This window comes from Siphateles boraxobius, unplaced genomic scaffold (assembly GCF_051911475.1).
Source record: "Siphateles boraxobius isolate OS27281-9 unplaced genomic scaffold, OSU_SipBor_1 151, whole genome shotgun sequence".
NCBI classification, from domain to species: domain Eukaryota; kingdom Metazoa; phylum Chordata; class Actinopteri; order Cypriniformes; family Leuciscidae; genus Siphateles; species Siphateles boraxobius.
In genome coordinates this window covers 1,012,451-1,035,294 of record NW_027508757.1, presented here as the reverse complement: position 1 = coordinate 1,035,294, position 22,844 = coordinate 1,012,451, and the positions used below count along the sequence as shown (strand labels likewise).

Here is a 22,844-nt window from a genome sequence, read left to right as displayed (position 1 = left end):
GCACTGCGTCTACAGTCGACTCTTAATAATCTTTATACTAGCACTGCGTCTACAGTCGACACTTAATAATCTTTATACTAGCACTGCTTCTACAGTCGACATTTAATAACCTTTATACTAGCACTGCGTCTACAGTCGACTCTTAATAATCTTTATACTAGCACTGCGTCTACAGTCGACATTTAATAACCTTTATACTAGCACTGCGTCTACAGTCGACACTTAATCTTTATACTAGCACTGCGTCTACAGTCGACTCTTAATAATCTTTATACTAGCACTGCGTCTACAGTCGACATTTAATAATCTTTATACTAGCACTGCGTCTACAGTCGACACTTAATAATCTTTATACTAGCACTGCGTCTACAGTCGACATTTAATAATCTTTATACTAGCACTGCGTCTACAGTCGACACTTAATAATCTTTATACTAGCACTGCGTCTACAGTCGACATTTAATAACCTTTATACTAGCACTGCGTCTACAGTCGACATTTAATAATCTTTATACTAGCACTGCGTCTACAGTCGACATTTAATAATCTTTATACTAGCACTGCGTCTACAGTCGACTCTTAATAATCTTTATACTAGCCGACACTAAGCCGACACTTAATCTTTATACTAGCACTGCGTCTACAGTCACTGACACACAAACACAAACACACACACACACACACACACACACACACACACACACACACACAGACGCTGGTCATATAATTAGAATATCATCAAAAAGTTGATTTATTTCAGTAATTACATTCAAAAAGTGAAACTTGGATATTATATTAATTCATTATACACAGACTGATATATTTCAAATGTTTATTTCATTTAATTGTGATGATTAAAACTGACAACTAATGAAAATCCCAAATTCAGTATCTCCGAAAATTAGAATATTACTAAAGAAAACCAATACCAATACAAAAAAAGGATTTTTAGAAATGTTGGCCAACTGAAAAGTATGAAAATGAAAAGTATGAGCATGTACAGCACTCAATACTTAGTTGGGGCTCCTTTTGCCTGAATTACTGCAGCAATGCGGCGTGGCATGGAGTCGATCAGTCTGTGGCACTGCTCAGGTGTTATGAGAGCCCAGGTTGCTCTGATAGTGGCCTTCAGCTCTTCTGCATTGTTGGGTCTGGCGTATCGCATCTTGCTCTTCACAATACCCCATAGATTTCTATAGGGTTAAGGTCAGGCGAGTTTGCTGGCCAATTAAGAACAGGGATACTATGGTCCTTAAACCAGGTACTGGTAGCTTTGGCACTGTGTGCAGGTGCCAAGTCCGTTTGGAAAATGAAATCTCCATAAAGTTGGTCAGCAGCAGAAAGCAGGAAGTGCTCTAAAACTTCCTGGTAGACGGCTGCGTTGACCTTGGACCTCAGAAAACACAGTGGACCAACACCAGCAAATGACATGGCACCCCAAACCATCACTGACTGTGGAAACTTTACACTGGACTTCAAGCAACGTGGATTCTGTGCCTCTCCTCTCTTCCTCCAGACTCCGGGACCTTGATTTCCAAAGGAAATGCAAAATTTACTTTCATAAGAGAACATAACTTTGGACCACTCAGCAGCAGTCCAGTCCTTTTTGTCTTTAGCCCAGGCGACACGCTTCTGACGCTCTGTCTTGTTCAAGAGTGGCTTGACGCAATGCGACAGCTGAAACCCATGTCTTACATACGTCTGTGCGTATGTGGTTCTTGAAGCACTGACTCCAGCTGCAGTCCACTCTTTGTGAATCTCCCCCACATTTTTGAATGGGTTTTGTTTCACAATCCTCTCCAGGGTGCAGTTATCCCTATTGCTGCTTGTACACTTTTTTCTACCACATCTTTTCCTTACCTTCGCCTCTCTATTAATGTGCTTGAACACAGATCTCTGTGAACAGCCAGCCTCTTTAGCAATGACCTTTTGTGTCTTGCCCTCCTTGTACAAGATGTCAATGGTCGTCTTTTGGACAGCTTACAAGTCAGCAGTCTTCCCCGTGATTGTGTAGCCTACAGAACTAGACTGAGAGACCATTTAAAGGCCTTTGCAGGTGTTTTGAGTTCAATATTAGTCAATAGTCAATATTGAACTTTTTCATAATATTCAAATTTTCTGAGATACTGATTTTGGGGTTTTCATTAGTTGTCAGTTATAAGCATCAAAATTAAAAGGAATGAACACTTGAAATATATCAGTCTGTGAGTAATGAATGAATATAATATACAAATTTCACTTTTTTAATGAAATTACTGAAATAAATCATTTTTTGATGATGTTCTAATTATATGACCAGCACCTGTATATATAATAAACAAAAACGTTACTTTTATATTCAATGCGATAATGCGATAATTATGAATAATCGATTTGACAGCACTAAATGAGTATAAATGAATATAATATAATATAATACAAAATGTCAGATATTCTGAAGGCTTCTTACACCTGAAGGACATCCATTACAAATGTATAATGATTTTACAGTAGTATCTATTGTATTTTGCTGGAAGTTATGGTTAATATGGTACAGTTTTTGAAGGGATGCCAGACATCTGAATGTATTATAGCCTAATATCTGTTCAGTTTAGTTTTTTTTATTTATAGAGCACATTTAAAAACGCCCACTGGCCGACCAATGTGCTGTACACATAGAAAATAGAGCTAATAGTAACAAGTAATACTAAACACAGTTTAAAACAGAACAATCATTCATATCTGTTCAGTTTATGGAGAACTTTATTAAAGTAGTTTTTAATGAGTGCAAAGGTTTGTGTGTCAGATGTAAAGCAACAGAGAAAAGCCTCTTGAATTGACAGGACAGTTTCTGACTAATGCAGACCTGAGTCTTGAACATCACAGTTGTCCATAAACAAACAAATCATTTGCATGAAAACAACAGAGGCTTCTCTTCCTCATGTGTTACGTCAGTCCTTCCACTAGAAACGTGTTTAGGAATAAAAGAGTTTGTCTTCAGAAGCGAACAGTGGAAAACTGGTCATGTTGGCGTCAGGTGCGTCCTGACAGGTGAATGAACGTCATCAACTTACAGATAAGAGAGGGAAACACCATTTATAAGAAATGTCAAGACTTGCCCTGATCCTAACAACTATAGTAAAACCATATTAAATATCAGATTACATCTTAGAAATTATTTCATTCTTCCATGTTTCTTACAATATGAAATAATATTTATGTTAATGTAAATATGAAACAGACAAAGCTGTGAAGGAAAAGGAAAGACACACCCACAAGAGTTTCACATTACACAAAGTTCAAGAGCTTTTCTTTAATCAGCCTGTAATGGACTCACATGAGCAGCAGAGGGCAGAATCTACACCTGATCACGTGATCTCAACACTTTTACCTTATAGTCAGTTATAATCATTATCATTTAAGGTTTAATTTGGAAAGCAATGTACATTCTGTCAAAAAGATATTGAATCTCAGTAACGTCTTTTTTTGTTCTTTTGGGACAGATTGTATGAGTTGTTGAAGATAAATCAAATGCAATACCTGCTTTTGACTATCACGTGGTTAAGTTCGGTGTCTTTTTGCAAAATTAATTTTTGTGTAACAATAGGCCTACTGTATGTTTTTGCAGCCAAGTTTTATTTACACATATGTAGATTTCTTAAAGTTACTCCATGAGGCATTTAAAAAAATGTTTTATTTTATTTCAATCAACGCTCAAAGTTCAAAGCAAAGGAAGATATTTGCTTTTAAATAAATCGTTTTTTAAGGACTACAACAATTAACGGCTAGGGACTACACAAGCTTCCTCCCGGGTTAGTGACATCACCGGGTTAGGTATTTTACAACAGTTCACAGTTCACACACAAGCAATTTAAAGATTATCATTACAGAATATGCTAATCAAAGACTTGAAGTTAGTTAACTCCACATCGGCAACATAAATTCATCAACTAACCATTCAGAAACGTCCAGTTGCTTCTACATGTCACTCTCTCCATTATTGTCCGACTCCGGTTTAAACCTAAAAAACAGAACATTTTCTGACATTTTAGTGCTTGTCTGCGTGAGGTAATCGGAGCTTCTAACACACACACACACACACACACACACACACACACACGCGCGCGCCCTTGAAGCAGCTGATTTGCATTTAAACGGAATTTTGCATTTTATTTTCATTTATTTCTTTTTAGTAGCCTATTTTTCTTGTTTTTCGATATGCTGCCTGGTCTCATTGTTGATGTGTTACAATTATATGATAATGCCGGTTTGTTATTTGATAAAGTAAATAATACGATTAATTATAGCCTAATAATCATTAGGCTATCATTTGATAATTCCAAAAGTCTGTAACATCCCTCAAAATCCAGTTCTAAACAACCTAAATCATTTTAAAGTGTGCAGTATTGAAGAATATTCAGAGCATGAAAACCTGTTACAGCACCTGATAAATAAAAGATTTAATAGTTTACTCATTGTAAACTAGGTCACAATAAGTGTTTTTACTTTGACCTCTCATGTAATCTTAACGGTTTGACCCAATTCAGATGCAGCAAAAGTGTTTTTTGCTGAAAATTCAATAGGCTAGTCACTGGATATTGGTAATAAATGACGCTCATTGGAATCCTCGAAATTGTGCGTGTATTTGAATATTAATTATGATATGTTGACGTTTCTTGGAAACCTTCCGATGGTGACTCCACAGCTTATGAATATTCATCATCATCATCATCATCATCCAACCCTCCAGCACAGGATTGGTAAATTGCGGTTTAACTTTCCTCAGAGCTCGAGCTGCACGAACTGTCCCGTCCTGTCATTCTGCAACAATGGACTCAGTGTGAGCCAACAGCAGGACAAACACGATCCTTTTCTATTTGATTTTGAACCGGATTTATCAGAAGGAAGATGAGTTTGGGTTCAGCTCTAGACTCGGTTTATCAGCCCGCGCAACTTTTGAACTGGGTTTATCTGTCGCTGCAGGATTTGAAGAGAAATAATGACGAGTTTACAGCATCTGACGAGAACTATTACAACAGCAAACCTGCTGACGTCATCAGCAGCTTCATGCACGAGCGCAGAGAGGTGATGACGTCACGACTATCTATCTATCTATCTATCTATCTATCTATCTATCTATCTATCTATCTATCTATCTATCTATCTGCCGGTGTCAGACTTCAGTAATTGCTGTGCCATTATGTTTCTATAATAATCACATGTTCAGACAGATGCATGTCTTAGCCTACTATAGCTAGTTATATAGTTACAGGAATATATATTCTAGATCTACAGAACTGGACGCATTAGAAAACTATGCATGACACTTCTAGCGTCGCCCACAAATAAATGAAAAAATGTTCTTCAATTCCTCCTCTGAGTGGGCAGTCAGGCATTTATGGGTTAACAAGATCACTGTGTTGGTGTAGTAGAGCACCATCATGAGTATTTGTGCAGAGAAGGAGACTGGTTTCATTTGGGACCAGCTGTGCACAAGCTTCTCCCATAATGCACCTCTGTCTCAGGTTTAACTGGTGTGTATCGGAGGGGGAACTGACTGAACAGTTTATCTGCTCCTGTTTAGTTAAATTGCTCTGAAAATGACGAGCTTACTGTAAATTGGGCTCTTGATAAATCACAATCTTTAAGTAACAAAAACGTACCATTTTGGACAGCAGCACTGAATAACTTGTGAATAACATGGTGTATGAACACAATGACAATAGTTCAGTACCACTGTAAATAAACCCCCTAAATATTACTTTAAGTCTTATACCATTATTCAAACATGGCACCCCTTTATTGCAAGTGTTAGTGTTATGGAAATAATGAAGTATCCCTTACTTTGCCTTTAGAAAGCACAAATAAAACAGGCTGAATGGGGTCAGCTGATTGAAAAAACACAGTTTTGGCTGAAAAGATTTGAAATTCTAGTGGTTTGGCTCCAAATATGCAGCGTGGGAAAACATCTGGGTTCAGAATTTATATTATAGGTGCATAAAATCATCCTTCTGAAACTGATATATGAGATATGAAAAATGCAGGCTGTATTTTAAATACCTGATGATGCATGTGTGTGTGTCTGCTGCTTTCTGATGTCTCTACTAGCAGATACACATGCACATCATGTAACATACTAATTTTACATGTATTTTTTAAATGTTTATCATTGCACGTTGCATATTATTTAACTTGCTCTAAAAAATAGTATAGAGTATGTACTTCTCAATATGAAGTAGGCTAATATTCCATTCCGCACATGAAACATCATGAGATAGAAAAAGAGATCGGAGAATCATGTGGCAAAGTTTGTCTTCCTGAGGAAAATGGAACATTCCCGCTCACACAGATCATGTGGAGAGAGGAAAGCAGAGCAGAACACCACTGAGAAAAAACAATCAATTAAAGTGTTTATTAAAAAAAGAGGAAATCCGTGTCAGTGTAAAGAGGATCGTTTGATATTTAATATTTCTAATGAATTTGTTTTATGTTCTTATTTGTATTTCTAATCAAGCAAAAACAACAGTGGTCAGACACCTACTGGCAGCTTGGGCGAAATAAAGTAAATATTTAAGAAAATGTCCATACTGAATAAAGGCATTATAAAAAGAGAAATATAAAAAGAAATGCAATTGCATTAAGTGCATTCATGCATTTGGCTTTTATCCAAAGGGACTTGCATTGCATTCAAAGCATGATTATTTTATTTAACTAAAATCATAAAAAATATTTTCGTAACTAATAAATGTCAACTGAAGTAAAATAAAATATAAAAAAACTAAAAACATTTTATTTCAGGTAATAACTATAAATAAACTTATTTGAGGTAAAAACTGTTTTTTTTAATGAAAACTATATAGAGATATTTTTAAAAAGAGACAAAAACACAATAAAATGACTTATATAATCTAAATGTAACAATTCCTATTATATTACAAGTTGTGCATGAATACCAAGGTGATTTACTAGATTTGTCAGAATACTGGACATCACAATGCAATTTGCAATGTAATGCGACGTGTTTTCTTTCTCTCCACAGACTCTGTGTAGCAGCTTATATAAGGACTCGTCTCCCTACGGTTCACTAAACGACATCGTGGAGGGTCTGAGTTTACTGACGGACAACTTCTCCAATCTCTCGCTCGCCTCTGAACCCAGAAAACTGTACAAGAAGCCTCCGCCAAACTACCTGTGCCACCTGTGCTTCAACAAGGGCCACTACATCAAAGACTGTCCGCAGGTACACACACACACACACACACACACACACACACACACACACACACACACACACACACACACACACACACACACACACACACACACGACTGCACCCACTACTGCACACCTGAGCTCATCTAAACCTGTCAATCATAATCACAGGATTGATTTATAAAATAACATTCAAAAACAAAACACCTAACTTTATATTACTAAAAATGAGAAAAGAAGGCATCTTCAATTCCAGGCCAATAAGCTGTCAGTCAGAAACTGAGTAGCCAATGAGAACACACCAATGCTGCTAGCCCCGCCCCCACAGGGAATTTGTGTGTAACTGCGTTGCAAAATTTTACCCACAATTCATTGCAACAGACCAGCACCCCACCCATCTGCCTGTTAGCATGAGCAGCTGTAATGAGTGCCAGATGAACCTTTCGTGTTTATGAAAGACGATACAGTTTCTTGCCTTTCATGACATCATAGGCTGTCATAGATGAGAGAAAGTCCAGAGAATTCAGCCAAACACACATCACGTCATCTCAAGAAACCGAGGGAAAACTTTTTATAAGAACGATGAAGTGATTTAGATCTTTGCTCTCCACAAAATTTACTGTCTCAACATTGTAATTAATCTCAGGTGACATGAAAGGAAAGACGATAACAAGAGATGAAACGTCCTGAGAAACAACAGCTGTGATCTCTGAGGTACATGACGATTCCTGCTTTAAATCAGGACAATCAGATCAAAAATACCGTTATTTTAAAACTTACAGAAAGAACTTCAGAAGAACTTTTTTTTACATTAGATATAGATTGAATCTTTAAAATATATTAAGAGTTTGAATTGAGACACGAAAATTAGTAGAACTGCATATTCTGCACACATTTCCAACATTTCTCAGTTTTTCTGCAAAACTCTCATCCAGACCGCCTAACAACCACATAGGAACATCCTAGTAACCACCCAAAACCCCCTTGCAAGCAATTAGCAACCACCTAGTAACACCTTAGCAACCACCCAGAACACCCTAGCAACTGCCTAGCAAAAAAACAGAACACCCTCGAAACAGCATATTCAAATCCTAGCAACCCTCCAGAACACTATAGCAACCACCCTTGTAGTAACTCCATAACAACTACCTAGAAACCACCCAGAACACCCTAGCATCGACTCAGAACAGCTTAGCAACCCCCTAGCACCTGTCTAGCAACCAAACAAAGCACCCTAGAAACCGCACATCAACATCCTAGCAACCACATAGTAACATCCAGAACATCATAGCAATCACCCTAGTAACTGCATAGCAACTACCTAGCAACCACCCAGAACACCTTAGAACCAACATTTTGAATAGCTTAGCAACCTCCACTGCAACTATCCAGCAACTTCCTAGCAACCACACAAAACACCCTAGAAACGGCATATCAACATCCTAGCAACCACTTAGAACACCCTAGCAACCGCATAGGAACCACCTTGGCATATTGTATAGCAACACCCGAACAACCACCCAGAACACCCTATCAACTGGATATCAATACTTTAGCAACATAGCAACACCCTAGCAACCATCTAACAACTACCCAGAGCAACCTGGGATCCACAAAACTCTGTAAGCTCAGAATTCTGAAAAAGAAAAGTCAGGAATGTCAGAATTCCGAGTCAGATTTGCGAGATGTAAACTCAGAATTCTGAAAAAGAAAAGTCAGGAATGTCAGAATTCCGAGTCAGATTTGCGAGATGTAAACTCAGAATTCTGAAAAAGAAAAGTCAGGAATGTCAGAATTCCGAGTCAGATTTGCGAGATGTAAACTCAGAATTCTGAGAAAAAAGGCCAAAATTCCGAGAAAAAAGCCAGAATTTGAGATGTATTACCTCTATCTACTTTACACATCTCTTGCTCTCCTGCTCCAGAAGTAGGTGGGAATTTTTAATCACGACGTTTTGCTGTTTGTGTTTTGCCTGTCCGCCTGTCAGTGTCCGTCTCACTGAAACCCAACACTGAAACAGCTGGACACAAAGACCGGAAGAATAAAAGAACAGGATTTATATTTGACTGGATGGACGAATATTATTCACATATGTTGACAAAAAAACATCCTAACATCTTAAAAACATCCTTAATAAACTTCTAATGGTACATTTTTCACATTTGAGTCAGAACTGAGCTTTTCTTTAGTATATGGTCTGTTTTTGTCTCTGATTTGGATTGTTCTAGTCACTTCAGCGAGGTTTAAATCAGCACTTACTCTGCTACTTTGTAACGTTGCAGTTTCCGCCCAACTAGTTTTATTTACTCGCAAAATTTTAAGTGTTGGTTTTGGACTCTGAGAACAATACTCTGACACAGATCTTTCCCTCATTAAAGGACACAGTAAACTCTCTCGTGACCTTCCACCAGTGTTATATTTTAGCAGTAATTCTATAATCCAGTATCTTCTTTCCCTAGTTATCAAATTTACCTGAAGAATTTTAAAGTGCTGAAGACATCTGTTGTTTTTGTAGGTAGTCGTGAAACTGATCCTCAAAATTGAATTAGGAACACACTTCACTCAAGTACGTGAACACAAACACTTCTAGCTACACAAGCACAATTGAATGCGTTGTGCTGTTCCAAAATCATTCACAATATAATTTATAATAGCATGCAAGTATGTCTTCAATTCTCATTATTGCCATAATGTATCTGACATCAGTGTAAACTTCTTCTGTGGTCGGGTTTCTCTTATTTTTTTAGGGTAAGGCAACAGTTTGAATGTTTTACTGAGCAAGTTAAAGTTATGGAGGCATGTTTATAGCTAGAAATGAAAATAATAACATAAAAAACATCAATATCTGGTTTATTTGCACAGACATTTGATGGTATAGCGCCCCCTTGAGTGCTATAAAGCAAGAATGCAGGTTAATGTTGTTGAGTGGGATTCGATGCTTGAAGTGCATCTGCGTTTTGTGTACTTGTGTAAAGTATGATTCTGGCGGTTTGTATGATCTGAGTAATATGGAAGCTTGTTTTCCTCCATGGAGTAAAAAAATATAAAAATGGTAATTGCGCCTTTTTTTCTCACAATTTGGACTTATTTCCTTTTAATTCGGAGAAAAAAAAGTCAGAATTGCGAGATATAAACTCAGAATTGCAAGGAAAAAATTCAAAATTGCGAGATGTTAACTCAGAATTAAAAAAAAAAGTCTTAATTGCAAGTTGTCAACTCAAAATTCAGAGAAAAAAAAGTAATAATTATGTGATGTAAACTCAGAATTGTGAGAAAAAAGTCATAATTGCGAGACAAAAGTCATAATTGCGGTATGTAAAAAAGTCTTTTTTTTTTATTCTATGGCACTTCCCGTCCAATGTGTGACCCCCTTTTGACTTAAGTTAGTAAGTAACCACCTAGCAACCACCCAGATCTCCTTAGCGACCACATTACAACATACAAGTAACCAAACAAATCTCCATAGCTTTGAGTCAGTGAGTTTTGCAGAGTGAGTGTTAATGTGAGAGTGTTAAACACTGGACACATTCTCTGTTATTCAGTCAAATAATGTGACACATCGTCTGTGTGTGTGTGTGTGTGTGTGTGTAAGGCAGAACACACAGAATGTAAATCTCTCATGCTGTGGGACAGGAATGACATCGGTGGGTGTTTGACAGAGATGTTACTGTAATAATACTGTCAGGCTTCCAACACCATAAAAATACTCCATACAACTCGTAACTTATACATATCTTAAAGTTGACCACTGTAAATAAACCAGTGCAACTATAAAAACAGTCTTATTAGTCAAGTTTAAGAGCATATTAAAATATATCACTCTCCCTTTGGCATGATTGTCAGGCTGGTTCATGGCCAACAGTGAGTGTGTAAAACTGATTTCATTTATTACATGTAGAGCAAATCCTGGCTGTGGTTTTCAGACTTATTAAAATTATTAAAACAGTGTTATTAAAGAAAAAAAATAACAACAGTAAATTCATAAAGCGTGTTTAAAATTCTTTACCTGGAGGAAAATATGATTCAGAAGTTTCTCCTTCATTGTGCAATGGAGTATAATGTTGTGTTTTCTATGTGAATATATAGTAAAGTGTAATTTATTCCTGTGATCAAAGCTGAATTTTCAGCATCATTACTCCAGTCTTCAGTGTCACATGATCCTTCAGAAATCACTATAATATGATGATTTGATGCTCAAGAAACATTTATGATGATTATTATTATGTACTGTGTTGCTTCATATTTTTGTGAAAAGTGTGATAGATTTTATTTTTCCGGATTTGTTGATGTTAAAAAGTTCAAAAGACATTTATTTGAAATTAGACATATTTTGTAATGTTATTAAAGTCTCTTTTGATCAATTTAAAGCGTCCTCGCTGAATAACAGTATTCATTACTGATCCCAAATTTCCCAAACTTTCTCTGAACGACTGAGTTTTGCTCAGTAAAGTTGAAACCGCACGTTCACGCTCTTCATGTTTTTAATGAGAGGCGTGGACAGAGTTTGATGGGGTTTGAAAGGGGCTGCTGGGAAATCTTAAACTGACACTTAAACATGTGGCTCTGAATTACAGGCACCGGATCAGATTTCTGTCAGGAGTCACTCCCAGAGTGCACTGCAGCAGATTTAAGAAATGCATTATGGGAAGTTTACACGCAGAATCATAGTATACAAGTCGATAGGAATGATTTTAGCCGCTGAGCACTAATTATGATGATGTAAAGAAATGAAAAGGATGACAGATTGGTTAAATCGTTCGTGCATCTGCACATGCTCTCGATGCCAATGCAAACAGAGCCGAGGGAAGAGGTTTGGGAGTAACGGAGCACATGTTCTCCACTGGATCTCATTGTTCGCTCTAATGGGATCCAGATGGACGAGAGCGGAGAATCTCCACTGTGGAACTCTGGGAAAACAAATCCGTGCGGCCGATGGGAAGTCTTTGCACGCTAGATTGAGTGCGGAAAAACCCAGCAAGGACAGAGGAGATTATTACAGTGTTTGCAAGGTTAATAATCCAAAAACAAATGTCCTCATGTTTCCAATGTAAATAATAATGCATTCAGTCTTAGGTGTGCTGTCCGTCTACATGAACGACTTAGATGATGATGTCATTGCTAATTTGCATATTCATTGAATATGTGGACACGACAAAATTACTACAATTAAAGAATTCAGAAAATATAAACATTCCAGATATCGATGATGCTGGTGTTTGGTCACTGCTTCCTGTCCGATGTAAAACCCTGAAGCTCAAAAGCCTGAGAATTATTTCATTATTCATCCAAACTCTCAGTGAATGTTCAGGGAATCTCTGTTATGATCCGTCCAGTTTCCACACGGTAAACTATCCTTTAATCTGAGTTTAGTTTACCACATCAAAACAGTCTTTTACTCCTTCTGAAGGGTGTGTGTGTTTGAGTATATGTGAGTATGTGTGTATATATGTGAGTATGTGTGAAAGAGAGAGAGAGAGAGAGGGTGTGTGTGTGTGTGTTTGAGTGTGTCTGGGTGGGTATGTGTGTGGGAGTGTGTGTGTGGGTTGGTATGTATGTGTGTGGGAGTGTGTGTGTATGTGTGTGTTGAACTCACATTTCCAGCTGTTAACATGGTTCTGCCTCTGCCAAACTCCCGCAGCTGGACTCGATGATGATGATGATGATGATGATGATGACGACTCCTCTATAGTATTGTTCATATATAGAGGTTACAGGGGCCTCTAAGCGGCCCCGAGGGAACACACCCTAAGTAACACTACTTTGTTGGGTAAATTTGATTTTGTTTGCATAATTTATTCATGCTGGGAATTCACACGCCCTTAACATTTCAGCAATATCGTTACATTTAAAACTCTTCGTTGAGGCAACGGTGTTTGACTCGTTGGGTAACATTGAATTCTGTTGGTCTTGAATCAGAATAAGTTCCTCTTGCAGCTTCTCTTCTCTGATGGTGTGGGCGGGGCAACCTGTCAATCACATGAGATCCTCCAATTGCAAACCACAACCATCCAATCAATTCCCCATGGACAAAGTCAAGCCCCGCCCACATTTCTTTTTTCTTGTTCAAGCCTTTTCCTTTTCCTCAAGAAGTCTTTTCTTCCCTATTGTGTCGTATTTGTATCATGTTGACTTAAAAGGGGTAGTTAATTAATTAATTAAAATCAAATTAAAAAATTAAATTAATCAAAATAAAAAAACTGACTTGTGTCCAAAGCCGAATCAATTTCTCCTGTATAAAACAAATGGAGATGTTCAGCAGAATGTTCATGTTGCTCTTTTCAGTGTTTTGTTTCTTTGTTTTCTTTCATCATATTTCATTCGGACGGATGGCTCTGGGTGTTTTCGGACATGAGGCAGTATCGTATCATCTTTCATGAGTTGTCAACATCTTCATTTCATTCACTCACGTTTCAGAGATTGTTGGCGATCGGAGATTAACAGGCGTTTCAGACCCGAACACATTCCAGTCGTGATTACAGACACTGAATAAACAATGTCACTGTTGCTTCATAACTCAACCGGGCTTGAGCCGGGACAACATCTAACACTTCAGACTTTAAAGAGCACTTTTTTTTATTTTTAATAGCCAATAGGCATTAGGTACGACATAGCAATGACTTCCTTTCAATGATTTCAGCAAAGATGCGTTAAACTTGTCAAAAGTGACAGTAAAGACATTTATTATGTTACAAAAGATTCTATTTCAAATAAATGCTGTTCTTTGAACTTTCTAAAAATTCTAAATCACGGTTTCCACACAAATATGTAGCAGCACAACTGTTTTCAACATTGATGATAAACATCAGTGTTTCTTGAGCATCAAATCATCATATATTATACTGATTTCTATATACTCTAATACTGATGCTGAAAATTCAGCTTTGATCACAGGAATAAATTACATTTTACTATATATTCACATGGAAAACAGCTGTTTTACATTGTAATAATATTTCAGAATTTTGTACCGTTATCGTTTCCGTGTAAACTACAAAAGCGCAAATTTGTGAAAGTGGTGACATCATGCGCATGTGTCATGTGTTCAGTCTATTGGCACATAGTGTTTCTTTACACACTGGCCTGGCAGCAGAATACAGCGATTTGAGTCGTTGTGAACGGGATCGTTTTGACAGCATTGTGGACGTACACAGCACATTCCTCAATGATCATGTTTATATATTAAACTGATTGGCTGCTGAATTTTGATTGGTTGCCTTAGATAATTATGTTAATTGGAGGAATATAAAGACAAAGATATTAAGTTGCACAAATGTTGTAGTAGTGGTCATCAGTAAGCCGAGCAAAGTTGAGTGAGTTAAAGAGTGAGTCAGTAAGTGTGTGAATTAGTGTGTGTGTGTGTGAGTGAGTTAGTGAGTGAGTTAGTGTGTGTGAGTGCGTGAGTTAGTGTGTGAGTGAGAGTGAGTGAGTGTGTGAGAGTAAGAGTGAGAGAGTGAGTGAGTGTGTGAGTTAGTGTGTGAGTGAGAGTGAGTGAGTGTGTGAGAGTAAGAGTGAGAGAGTGAGTGAGTGTGTGAGTTAGTGTGTGTGAGTGAGAGTTAGTGTGTGAGTGAGAGTGAGTGAGTGTGTGAGAGTAAGAGTGAGAGAGTGAGTGAGTGTGTGAGTTAGTGTGTGTGAGTGAGAGTTAGTGTGTGAGTGAGAGTGAGTGTGTGAGAGTAAGAGTGAGAGAGTGAGTGAGTTAGTGTGTGTGAGAGAGTTAGTGAGTGTGTGAGAGTAAGAGTGAGAGAGTGAGTGAGTGTGTGTGTGTGAGTGAGTGAGAGTGTGAGTGTGTGTGTGAGTGAGTGAATGTGTGTGTGAGTGAGCGTGTGAGTGAGCGTGTGAATGTGTGTGTGTGTGTGTGTGTGTGTGTGTGTGTGTGCGTGCGTGAGTGAGTGTGTGGTTAGTAAAGCAGCAGGTGGTTTATATAGAGTGAGACGTGAGATGCTCAGATGCTTCTGATTAAATCACATATTAGTCACACAGCTCATATAACACAAATAAGTCCTCAAATACAACACTGACTCTGGAATTATTAGAAATGCAGCTTAAATGATTTCAGAAAGATGTTTAAAGCATCTTAATGATCCTGAGCCAGCCGTAGACAGACTCATCATGACTAACACTCATAATATCCACAGCAAAGAGATTAAAGACATGTGAGTGTGTCAAACACAGATTCTTGTGCGCAGATTCAATTATGAAGCTTCATTCAAACAAATCAGTCCTTTAAATCTGAACCAGACGAAAGTGAAAGAGAAGACAGTTTACACTGATATTTACTAGTGTTTCTTCTGGCAACATTTAAACTGCAACATGATTAATCTTGAATTGTATTCCACTGTTCAGAAAGTTACTGTGATGTAATATCAAATATTCTAATGCAACACAACTAACAGCGTAACATAACGTTTACATTAAGAACTGCAACATCGAAATACTGTGACAGTTCGACAAATGCACAAAAAAACAATAAATTAAACATCATTAAAGATTGAAAACCTATATGACACATAACACTATTAACATTTAGAAAATGTTTAGTTAATAAAGTTTGGAATTATTAAGTTTTAAATGTTTTTGAAAGATGTTTTTTATTCTTACCAAGCCAAGGCTGGATTTATTTGATCAAAAACAAATAAGAAGTGTAATATTATTCCAATGTAAATATATAGTGAAGTGTAATTTATTCCTGTGATCAAAGCTGAATTTTCAGCATCATTACTCCAGTCTTCCGTGTCACATGATCCTTCAGAAATCACTATGATATCATTATTTGCTGCTCAAGAAACATTTATGATTATTATTAATGTTAAAAACAGTTTTAGGTAACAGTAAAGGACATTTTTGTGGAAACATTATATTTTTCAGGATTCTTTAATGAATAGAAAGTTCAAAAGAACAGCATTTATTTGAAATGCTTTTCTAACATTATAAAAGTCTTTACTGTCACCTTTGATCAGTTTAATGCATCCTTGATGAATAAAAGTATTAATTTCTCACTGACATGTTTTGAACGATAGTATATATGGTACTGAAATATGTTGAGTGTGTGATTCAGTCATTTATTTTTAGTTGAGTCGCCTCTGCATGTACGATTCTCGTTTGTAAGTCTACTGATGAACTAAAGATTGTTTTGTTACCAGGCTCGTCCTAAAGGAGAGGGTCTGACGCCGTATCAGGGGAAGAAGAGGTGTTTCGGAGAGTACAAGTGTCCCAAATGCAAGAGGAAATGGATGAGTGGCAACTCATGGGCGAACATGGGTCAGGAGTGCATCAAATGCCACATCAACGTCTATCCTCACAAACAGGTGAACAGAAACTCACTTTAGAATGAAAAACAGCATTTCTGTCATTAGGTTGCAATATCTAAACATCCTTTAAGATAATTTAGCTAAATTAAACAAGATTTAACTATTAGTCTAATGTTCATGTCACAATGTTTATGTGTTATAGCCTGGTCCCACCAGACTCTCGTACATTTCATTTGTACATAGAGTCTGGCACCGCTCCATTGACAAGCGTTAACTTCCTTGTAGGCGGGTACTTTATTGAAGTCTTAAACTATTGGATCTGCCCAGAGTCACTCTGGATCTGCCATAACCAATCGCTGACGTTTGGTCGTGACGCATGTATTTTCCTGAACCCCGTGGGGAGGAGGGCCACAACATCATGGCCACCAACAAAACAAAGCAAAGATTGTTCTTTCACTGGCTTTAACTTCTTGATATTCGGCAGCGTTGGCACAAAGGACCGAATGGCTTCGGTGGCATCTTTCTCCGCTGCCATTACTGAACTACAACTCAAAATAACGCACGACATCAACGTCATCGTTCTCAGCCACTCCCTCTGTTCGCTGATTGGCCCGCTAAAAAATTGACCGGAGAAAACCGAAGACTACAGCACAATCCCAGACTAGTACTGAAGGAAAATGAAAATTGAGCGGAAGTACGTAGGAGGGCGGAGCCAGGCTAGCGTACGCCTTTTTCAGGGCCTGTTTTGTGTAGACGCAACGGTTATAAATGAGGCCCCAGGTGATTGAGAACAAGTGGGCGGGTCCTGGTGATAACTTGGGTTGTGACGGTGTGGCTGACTCTGGGACAGCACTCCCTCCTCCACGGCCGGCTCCTGACGGCTGATGGACTCGGGGGGCTCGACGGTCAGGTTGATCCTCGTGGAACTGGGTGAGTAGCAACGGATCCAGGACATTATCTCGAGAGACCCATGAACGTTCCTCCCAGTCGATCAGGTAGTCTAGGTGGGGACCCAGTCGCCGTGAGTCGACTGGTTCTGTGGAAGAGGACAGAGGTTCAGTGAAGGGTTTCAGGAGGGAGACGTAGAATGAAGGTAAGATACGGTAGTGAGGTGAGCCTGTAGGTGACCTTGTTGACCGGCCTCTGCACAGTGAAGGGACCTGGGCTGCGTTCCTGTCCACTTTTAGACACGCACTTGCGAACTTCCCCTCGGGGGAATCCCTGCCGCCATTTTGAAGTGCGTTCCACTTCGTGAAGTGGACAAGGTACCTTTATATGGACAGACCCTCGTTCCCTCGATTTTGACCGAGGGAGCGAGTCTACTTCATATGTACACTTCAGGCAGTTCCATATACCACAATGCAACACGATTGTGACGTCACCGCAGATCTCATCTAATCACCACCACCAAAAACAACTCTATGATATATTAATTTAATTTTTTTATATAAAACAACCCAAACACGCCTATATACATTTGGATGTTGCATTAAACAAATTCTTAAAGGGAAAAAAAATTGTAAATAATAAATCAACTCCATAGCTGATTCCAAGTGATCAAGGGCTTATCATTCCAGTTCAGCCCAGTGCAGTTTCCGCCAGTAGTGGGCACTCATGCAACTTAAGCACTGACGCACATCTGAGTGAACGAGACAGAGGGAAGTTAGCGAGTGAAGGGCATGACAATTTTGGACTGGAACGCAGCCCTATATGGCAGGGACTCAGCTTACGGCAGGGCAAGCGAAGACGGATGTCGTGGGTGGAGAGCCAAACCTTTTGTTTTGAAAACCGGCTGGTATTGAGTGGCTTCAGCTCTTCGACATCCGGGCCAGAGGAAGAGAATAACTAAACTTGACAGTGCTCGGTAGTCGATACACGGCCGCAAGCCTCCGTCCTTCTTGGAAACGAAGAAGCTGGATACGGCAGGGGACATCGAGGGACGAATGAAGTGTTGTTCAAGAGCCTCCTGAAATGCACTCCTCCATGGCCTTGTGCTCCGGGGTGGAGTGACCCAGGCAGTGGGTCGATGAGGTGGTGGACGAGTCGCCAACTGCTTGCTGAATACATTTCAATACATTTCAGTGTTACTCTCGGTTTCTGGGCTTTTGACGGAGATGGAGTTCAACTGGAGACTGGACGAAGAGCTTGAGGGATGAAGAGCTCGAGGGATGAAGGGCTCGAGGGATGAAGGGCTCGAGGGATGAAGAGCTCGAGGGATGAAGGGCTCGAGGGATGAAGGGCTCGAGTGATGAAGAGCTCGAGGGATGAAGAGCTCGAGGGATGAAGGGCTCGAGGGATGAAGGGCTCGAGGGATGAAGGGGTCGAGGGATGAAGAGCTCGAGAGATGAATGGCTCGAGGGATGAAGGGCTCGAGGGATGAAGAGCTCGAGGGAGGAAGAGCTCGATGGATGAAGGGCTCGAGGGATGAAGGGCTCGAGGGATGAAGAGATCGAGGATGAAGAGATGGAGGGATGAAGGGCTCGAGGGATGAAGGGCTCGAGGGATGAAGGGCTCGAGGGATGAAGAGCTCGAGGGATGAAGGGCTCGAGGGATGAAGGGCTCGAGGGATGTAGAGCTCGAGGGATGAAGGGCTCGAGGGATGAAGGGCTCGAGGGATGTAGGGCTCGAGGGAGGAAGAGCTCGAGGGATGAAGGGGTTGAGGGCTGAAGAGCTCGAGGGATGAAGGGCTCGAGGGATGAAGGGGTTGAGGGCTGAAGAGCTCGAGGGATGAAGGGCTCGAGGGATGAAGGGGTTGAGGGCTGAAGAGCTCGAGGGATGAAGGGGTTGAGGGCTGAAGAGCTCGAGGGATGAAGGGCTCGAGGGATGAAGGGGTTGAGGGCTGAAGAGCTCGAGGGATGAAGGGCTCGAGGGATGAAGGGGTTGAGGGCTGAAGAGCTCGAGGGATGAAGAGCTCGAGGGATGAAGGGCTCGAGTGATGAAGAGCTCGAGGGATGAAGAGCTCGAGGGATGAAGGGCTCGAGGGATGAAGGGCTCGAGGGATGAAGGGCTCGAGGGATGAAGGGCTTGAGGGATGAAGGGGTCGAGGGCTGAAGAGTTCGAGGGATGAAGGGCTCGAGTGATGAAGAGCTCGAGGGATGAAGGGCTCGAGGGATGAAGAGCTCGAGGGATGAAGGGGTTGAGGGCTGAAGAGCTCGAGGGATGAAGAGTTCGAGGGATGAAGGGCTCGAGTGATGAAGAGCTCGAGGGATGAAGGGCTCGAGGGATGAAGAGCTCGAGGGATGAAGGGCTCGAGGGATGAAGAGCTCGAGGGATGAAGAGCTCGAGGGATGAAGAGCTCGAGGGATGAAGAGCTCGAGGGATGAAGGGCTCGAGGGATGAAGGGCTCGAGGGATGAAGAGCTCGAGGGATGAAGAGCTCGAGGGATGAAGGGCTCGAGGGATGAAGGGCTCGAGGGATGAAGGGCTCGAGGGATGAAGGGGTCGAAGGATGAACGACTCGAGGGATGAAGGGCTCGAGGTATGAAGAGCTCGAGGGATGAAGGGGTCGAGGGATGAAGGGCTCGAGGGATGAAGGGCTCGAGGGATGAAGGGGTCGAGGGATGAAGGGCTCGAGGGATGAAGGGGTCGAGGGATGAAGGGCTCGAGGGATGAAGGGCTCGAGGGATGAAGGGCTCGAGGGATGAAGAGATGGAGGGATGAAGGGCTCGAGGGATGAAGGGCTCGAGGGATGAAGAGCTCGAGGGATGAAGAGCTCGAGGGATGAAGGGCTCGAGGGATGAAGGGCTCGAGGCATGAAGGGGTCGAGGGATGTCGACAGGTCCGACGTGAAGACGGTTTAATCACAGATGACAGAGTTCTGGAAGCAGGAATCGTTCTATTGTAGAATTTCTACAGAGTTTGTGCTGGGTCGTGGGTTCGTGCTGGGTCAAAAAATTAACAGACTCACCTTATGCAATCTGACTTACCAACTAAATGTTTCTCAATTTATGGATTTTTTTTTTTACTAGAAAACAAGACAAAGAGACTGATTGAGATGTTCATTTCTGTGTTTGTTTTCTGTCTTGTCCATATAAACACAACTGCATTACAGCTTACGGCTCAGGAACTCAGCGAATGTTTGCAAGCTTTCTGGAGTTTCTTTATTGAAGCATCTATATAAAATGAGCCGCAAAAGAACAACTGATTTCATCTAAACAGACTTGAAACCATAAAAAGTTGGCGAGCATCTGTTTGTTATTAATAAGGACTTCAGAAACTGGAGACACTGATGTAATAGATGTCTTTTGACTCAAGATAAAGTTTGGCAGGTTATGAAGTTATGAACCGAGTAGAAAACACTTGATGAAGAGCATCAAGTCGGATGTGCTCTCCTCAACGCTCCTGACGTCCCTTTTTCCTTTGTAACGTTCACCAGATGTTCTTCTGTATTTAAAAGGTTTCTTAAGATCCATGCTTTTATGTAGACATCATGGCTGCCTTTTGGCTTTTTAAAATCAGGAATTATTTTAAAGAGTTAAGCCCTTTTACAAAGTCTTGGTTTTGAGTCTACTAGAACAGGTTTTCCTGCTTGAATGTTGATTATTTCCCTCATGTCCTCCATTGTTGCAGCTCCTCTTCCCAGTCTGTCAGCAACGCTCTGTTTACTTCCTGTCTCTATGAAGCCCCTCCTTCTGAAAAGCACACTGTGCTCTGATTGGTGGGCTGGATCAGTGTGTTGTGATTGGAGAAGGGAGTTCCGAAACACTGACACTGATATAGAGAAGAACTCCCGCTGGAGGGACTTTGAAACATTTGTTTTAAGATCAAACAGCAACATTACACACTAAAGAAAGATGAACATGGAGAAAAAGCAGAATAGGAATTCTTCTAGGGATCTAGGATTTAAAATCTTTCCTCTGTGTTTGCAGCGTCCTCTGGAGAAACCCGACGGCCTGGACGTATCGGACCAGAGCAAAGAACATCCTCAGCATCTCTGTGAGAAGTGTAAGAATCTCGGATACTACTGTCGTCGAGTTCAGTGACCTCTGACATCCTAAAAACCAGATACACACACATTCACCTCGTAACCGGTGCTAAAATCTGCTCCACTTTAGCTGGACAATAAACACTGATTCCTGATTTAAAGCAGAACTCTGGGTAATTGCAACTGAAATGGTGTCAGCCGCATTTATGCAATATGTTGATTGCCAGAGAAAATATATATTTTTAACAATAAATCTGTGGTTGTTAAAGTAAATGATGCACCACAAAACTTAAACACAAAATTCAAAACAAAAACAAACGTACTGTGAGATATATATACAGTAGTCAACATTTGAAGTGGATCAAAACATTCATCAAAGTTGTCATAAGATAAGAACGGGTATTGTTCAAACTTCATGTATAACTGTTGATCCACTTCAAATGTTGACTACTGTAAATACATATATATATAATATCACTCTGAGGTGTTAAAGGTGCAAGTACCTGTTATTTGATATCAGGTTGCTGTGATTTACATGTGAAATATTCCTCTGGAGCTTTTAATAAAACACATTTCAGGGCAATAATTTACAGGCAGGACATCATTATCAACTAATGGACGAATGGAAACTGTCATCAGCCTCGACCAGGTGCTCATTCCTGTTCTTCAGAACCCCTTTAATTTTTAAAAAAACAAATACTGAATATTCACACAATGACAAGAGGAACGTAATGTTCATAAAGAGCAGCAGCTCAAAACATCACAGAATCAACTCATGATATACTTACTGATGTTTGCTGCGGAGTTCCCTCCAAAATGATGTCACTTCCTATTGGGTGACATCAACAAGAAAGTGGATTTTGTTAAATAAAAAAACTAACAGGATAGAAAGTGACGGGAAAAGCCTATAAGTTATTAATTAAAATAATATTGCTGTGAATAAATGTTTTGTTAAGAAAAAAAAACACCTGGGGTATTTTTTTTTATTTAATTTTTTTATTTCACCCCATATTCAAATCTAGATATTGTGATCAATGAAAACTACTAATATGATTTGCATTTCCACTATATTCACACATATACAGTAAGGTTATGAAAATATACTGCCGAACAGGAATGACCTGAACAGGATCGGCTTCCACATATTCAATGCATTAATACATCTATGAAATATCCTCATTTATAGATGCCGTATTAAGTATGAGATTCAGTCCAAAAGGCTTTTGATGATCTTTAAATGTACTTTTTTAGCTCTTTTTTTTTTTTTTACATGTCACGAGTCACTGAAGAAACAAATTGTGTGATTTTAGGATGCGTTACTCAAGTGCCTGTTTTTTTTACAACTTTTACATTAACAGTATTAATAGGTTTCATTAAACAATGTGACACTCGTTTTTATGTGAAATACACTTTTTTGTAATCTCATGGCCTCCAAAAAAAAAGAAGTATTTGAGCACGTGTAAAGAAATAAGCACAAACACACCT

At 39.8% G+C, this 22,844-nt stretch overlaps 1 protein-coding gene across 1 annotated transcript; it reads left to right on the top strand.

Annotated features, from left to right (window-relative positions):
• The first annotated feature begins 4,792 nt into the window (after positions 1–4,792).
• LOC143738793 (zinc finger CCHC domain-containing protein 24-like) lies at positions 4,793–21,538 on the top strand. Its single transcript, XM_077230868.1, has 4 exons — positions 4,793–5,064; positions 7,019–7,219; positions 16,329–16,493; positions 21,304–21,538. Exons 1-4 carry the CDS (start codon positions 4,888–4,890, stop codon positions 21,415–21,417), a joined length of 657 nt encoding a protein of 218 aa, XP_077086983.1. The 5' UTR covers positions 4,793–4,887; the 3' UTR covers positions 21,418–21,538.
• Positions 21,539–22,844: the final 1,306 nt, after the last annotated feature.

What these genes read in the sequence shown, in the direction of transcription:
- LOC143738793 (XM_077230868.1), top strand. Translation starts at nt 4,888, where the DNA reads ATGAGTTTGGGTTCAGCTCTAGACTCGGTTTATCAGCCCGCGCAACTT. An exon ending in ACATCAAAGACTGTCCGCAG is followed by an intron (nt 7,220 to 16,328) that starts GTACACACACAC and finishes TTTTGTTACCAG; the next exon opens with GCTCGTCCTAAAGGAGAGGG. An exon ending in ACGTCTATCCTCACAAACAG is followed by an intron (nt 16,494 to 21,303) that starts GTGAACAGAAAC and finishes CTGTGTTTGCAG; the next exon opens with CGTCCTCTGGAGAAACCCGA.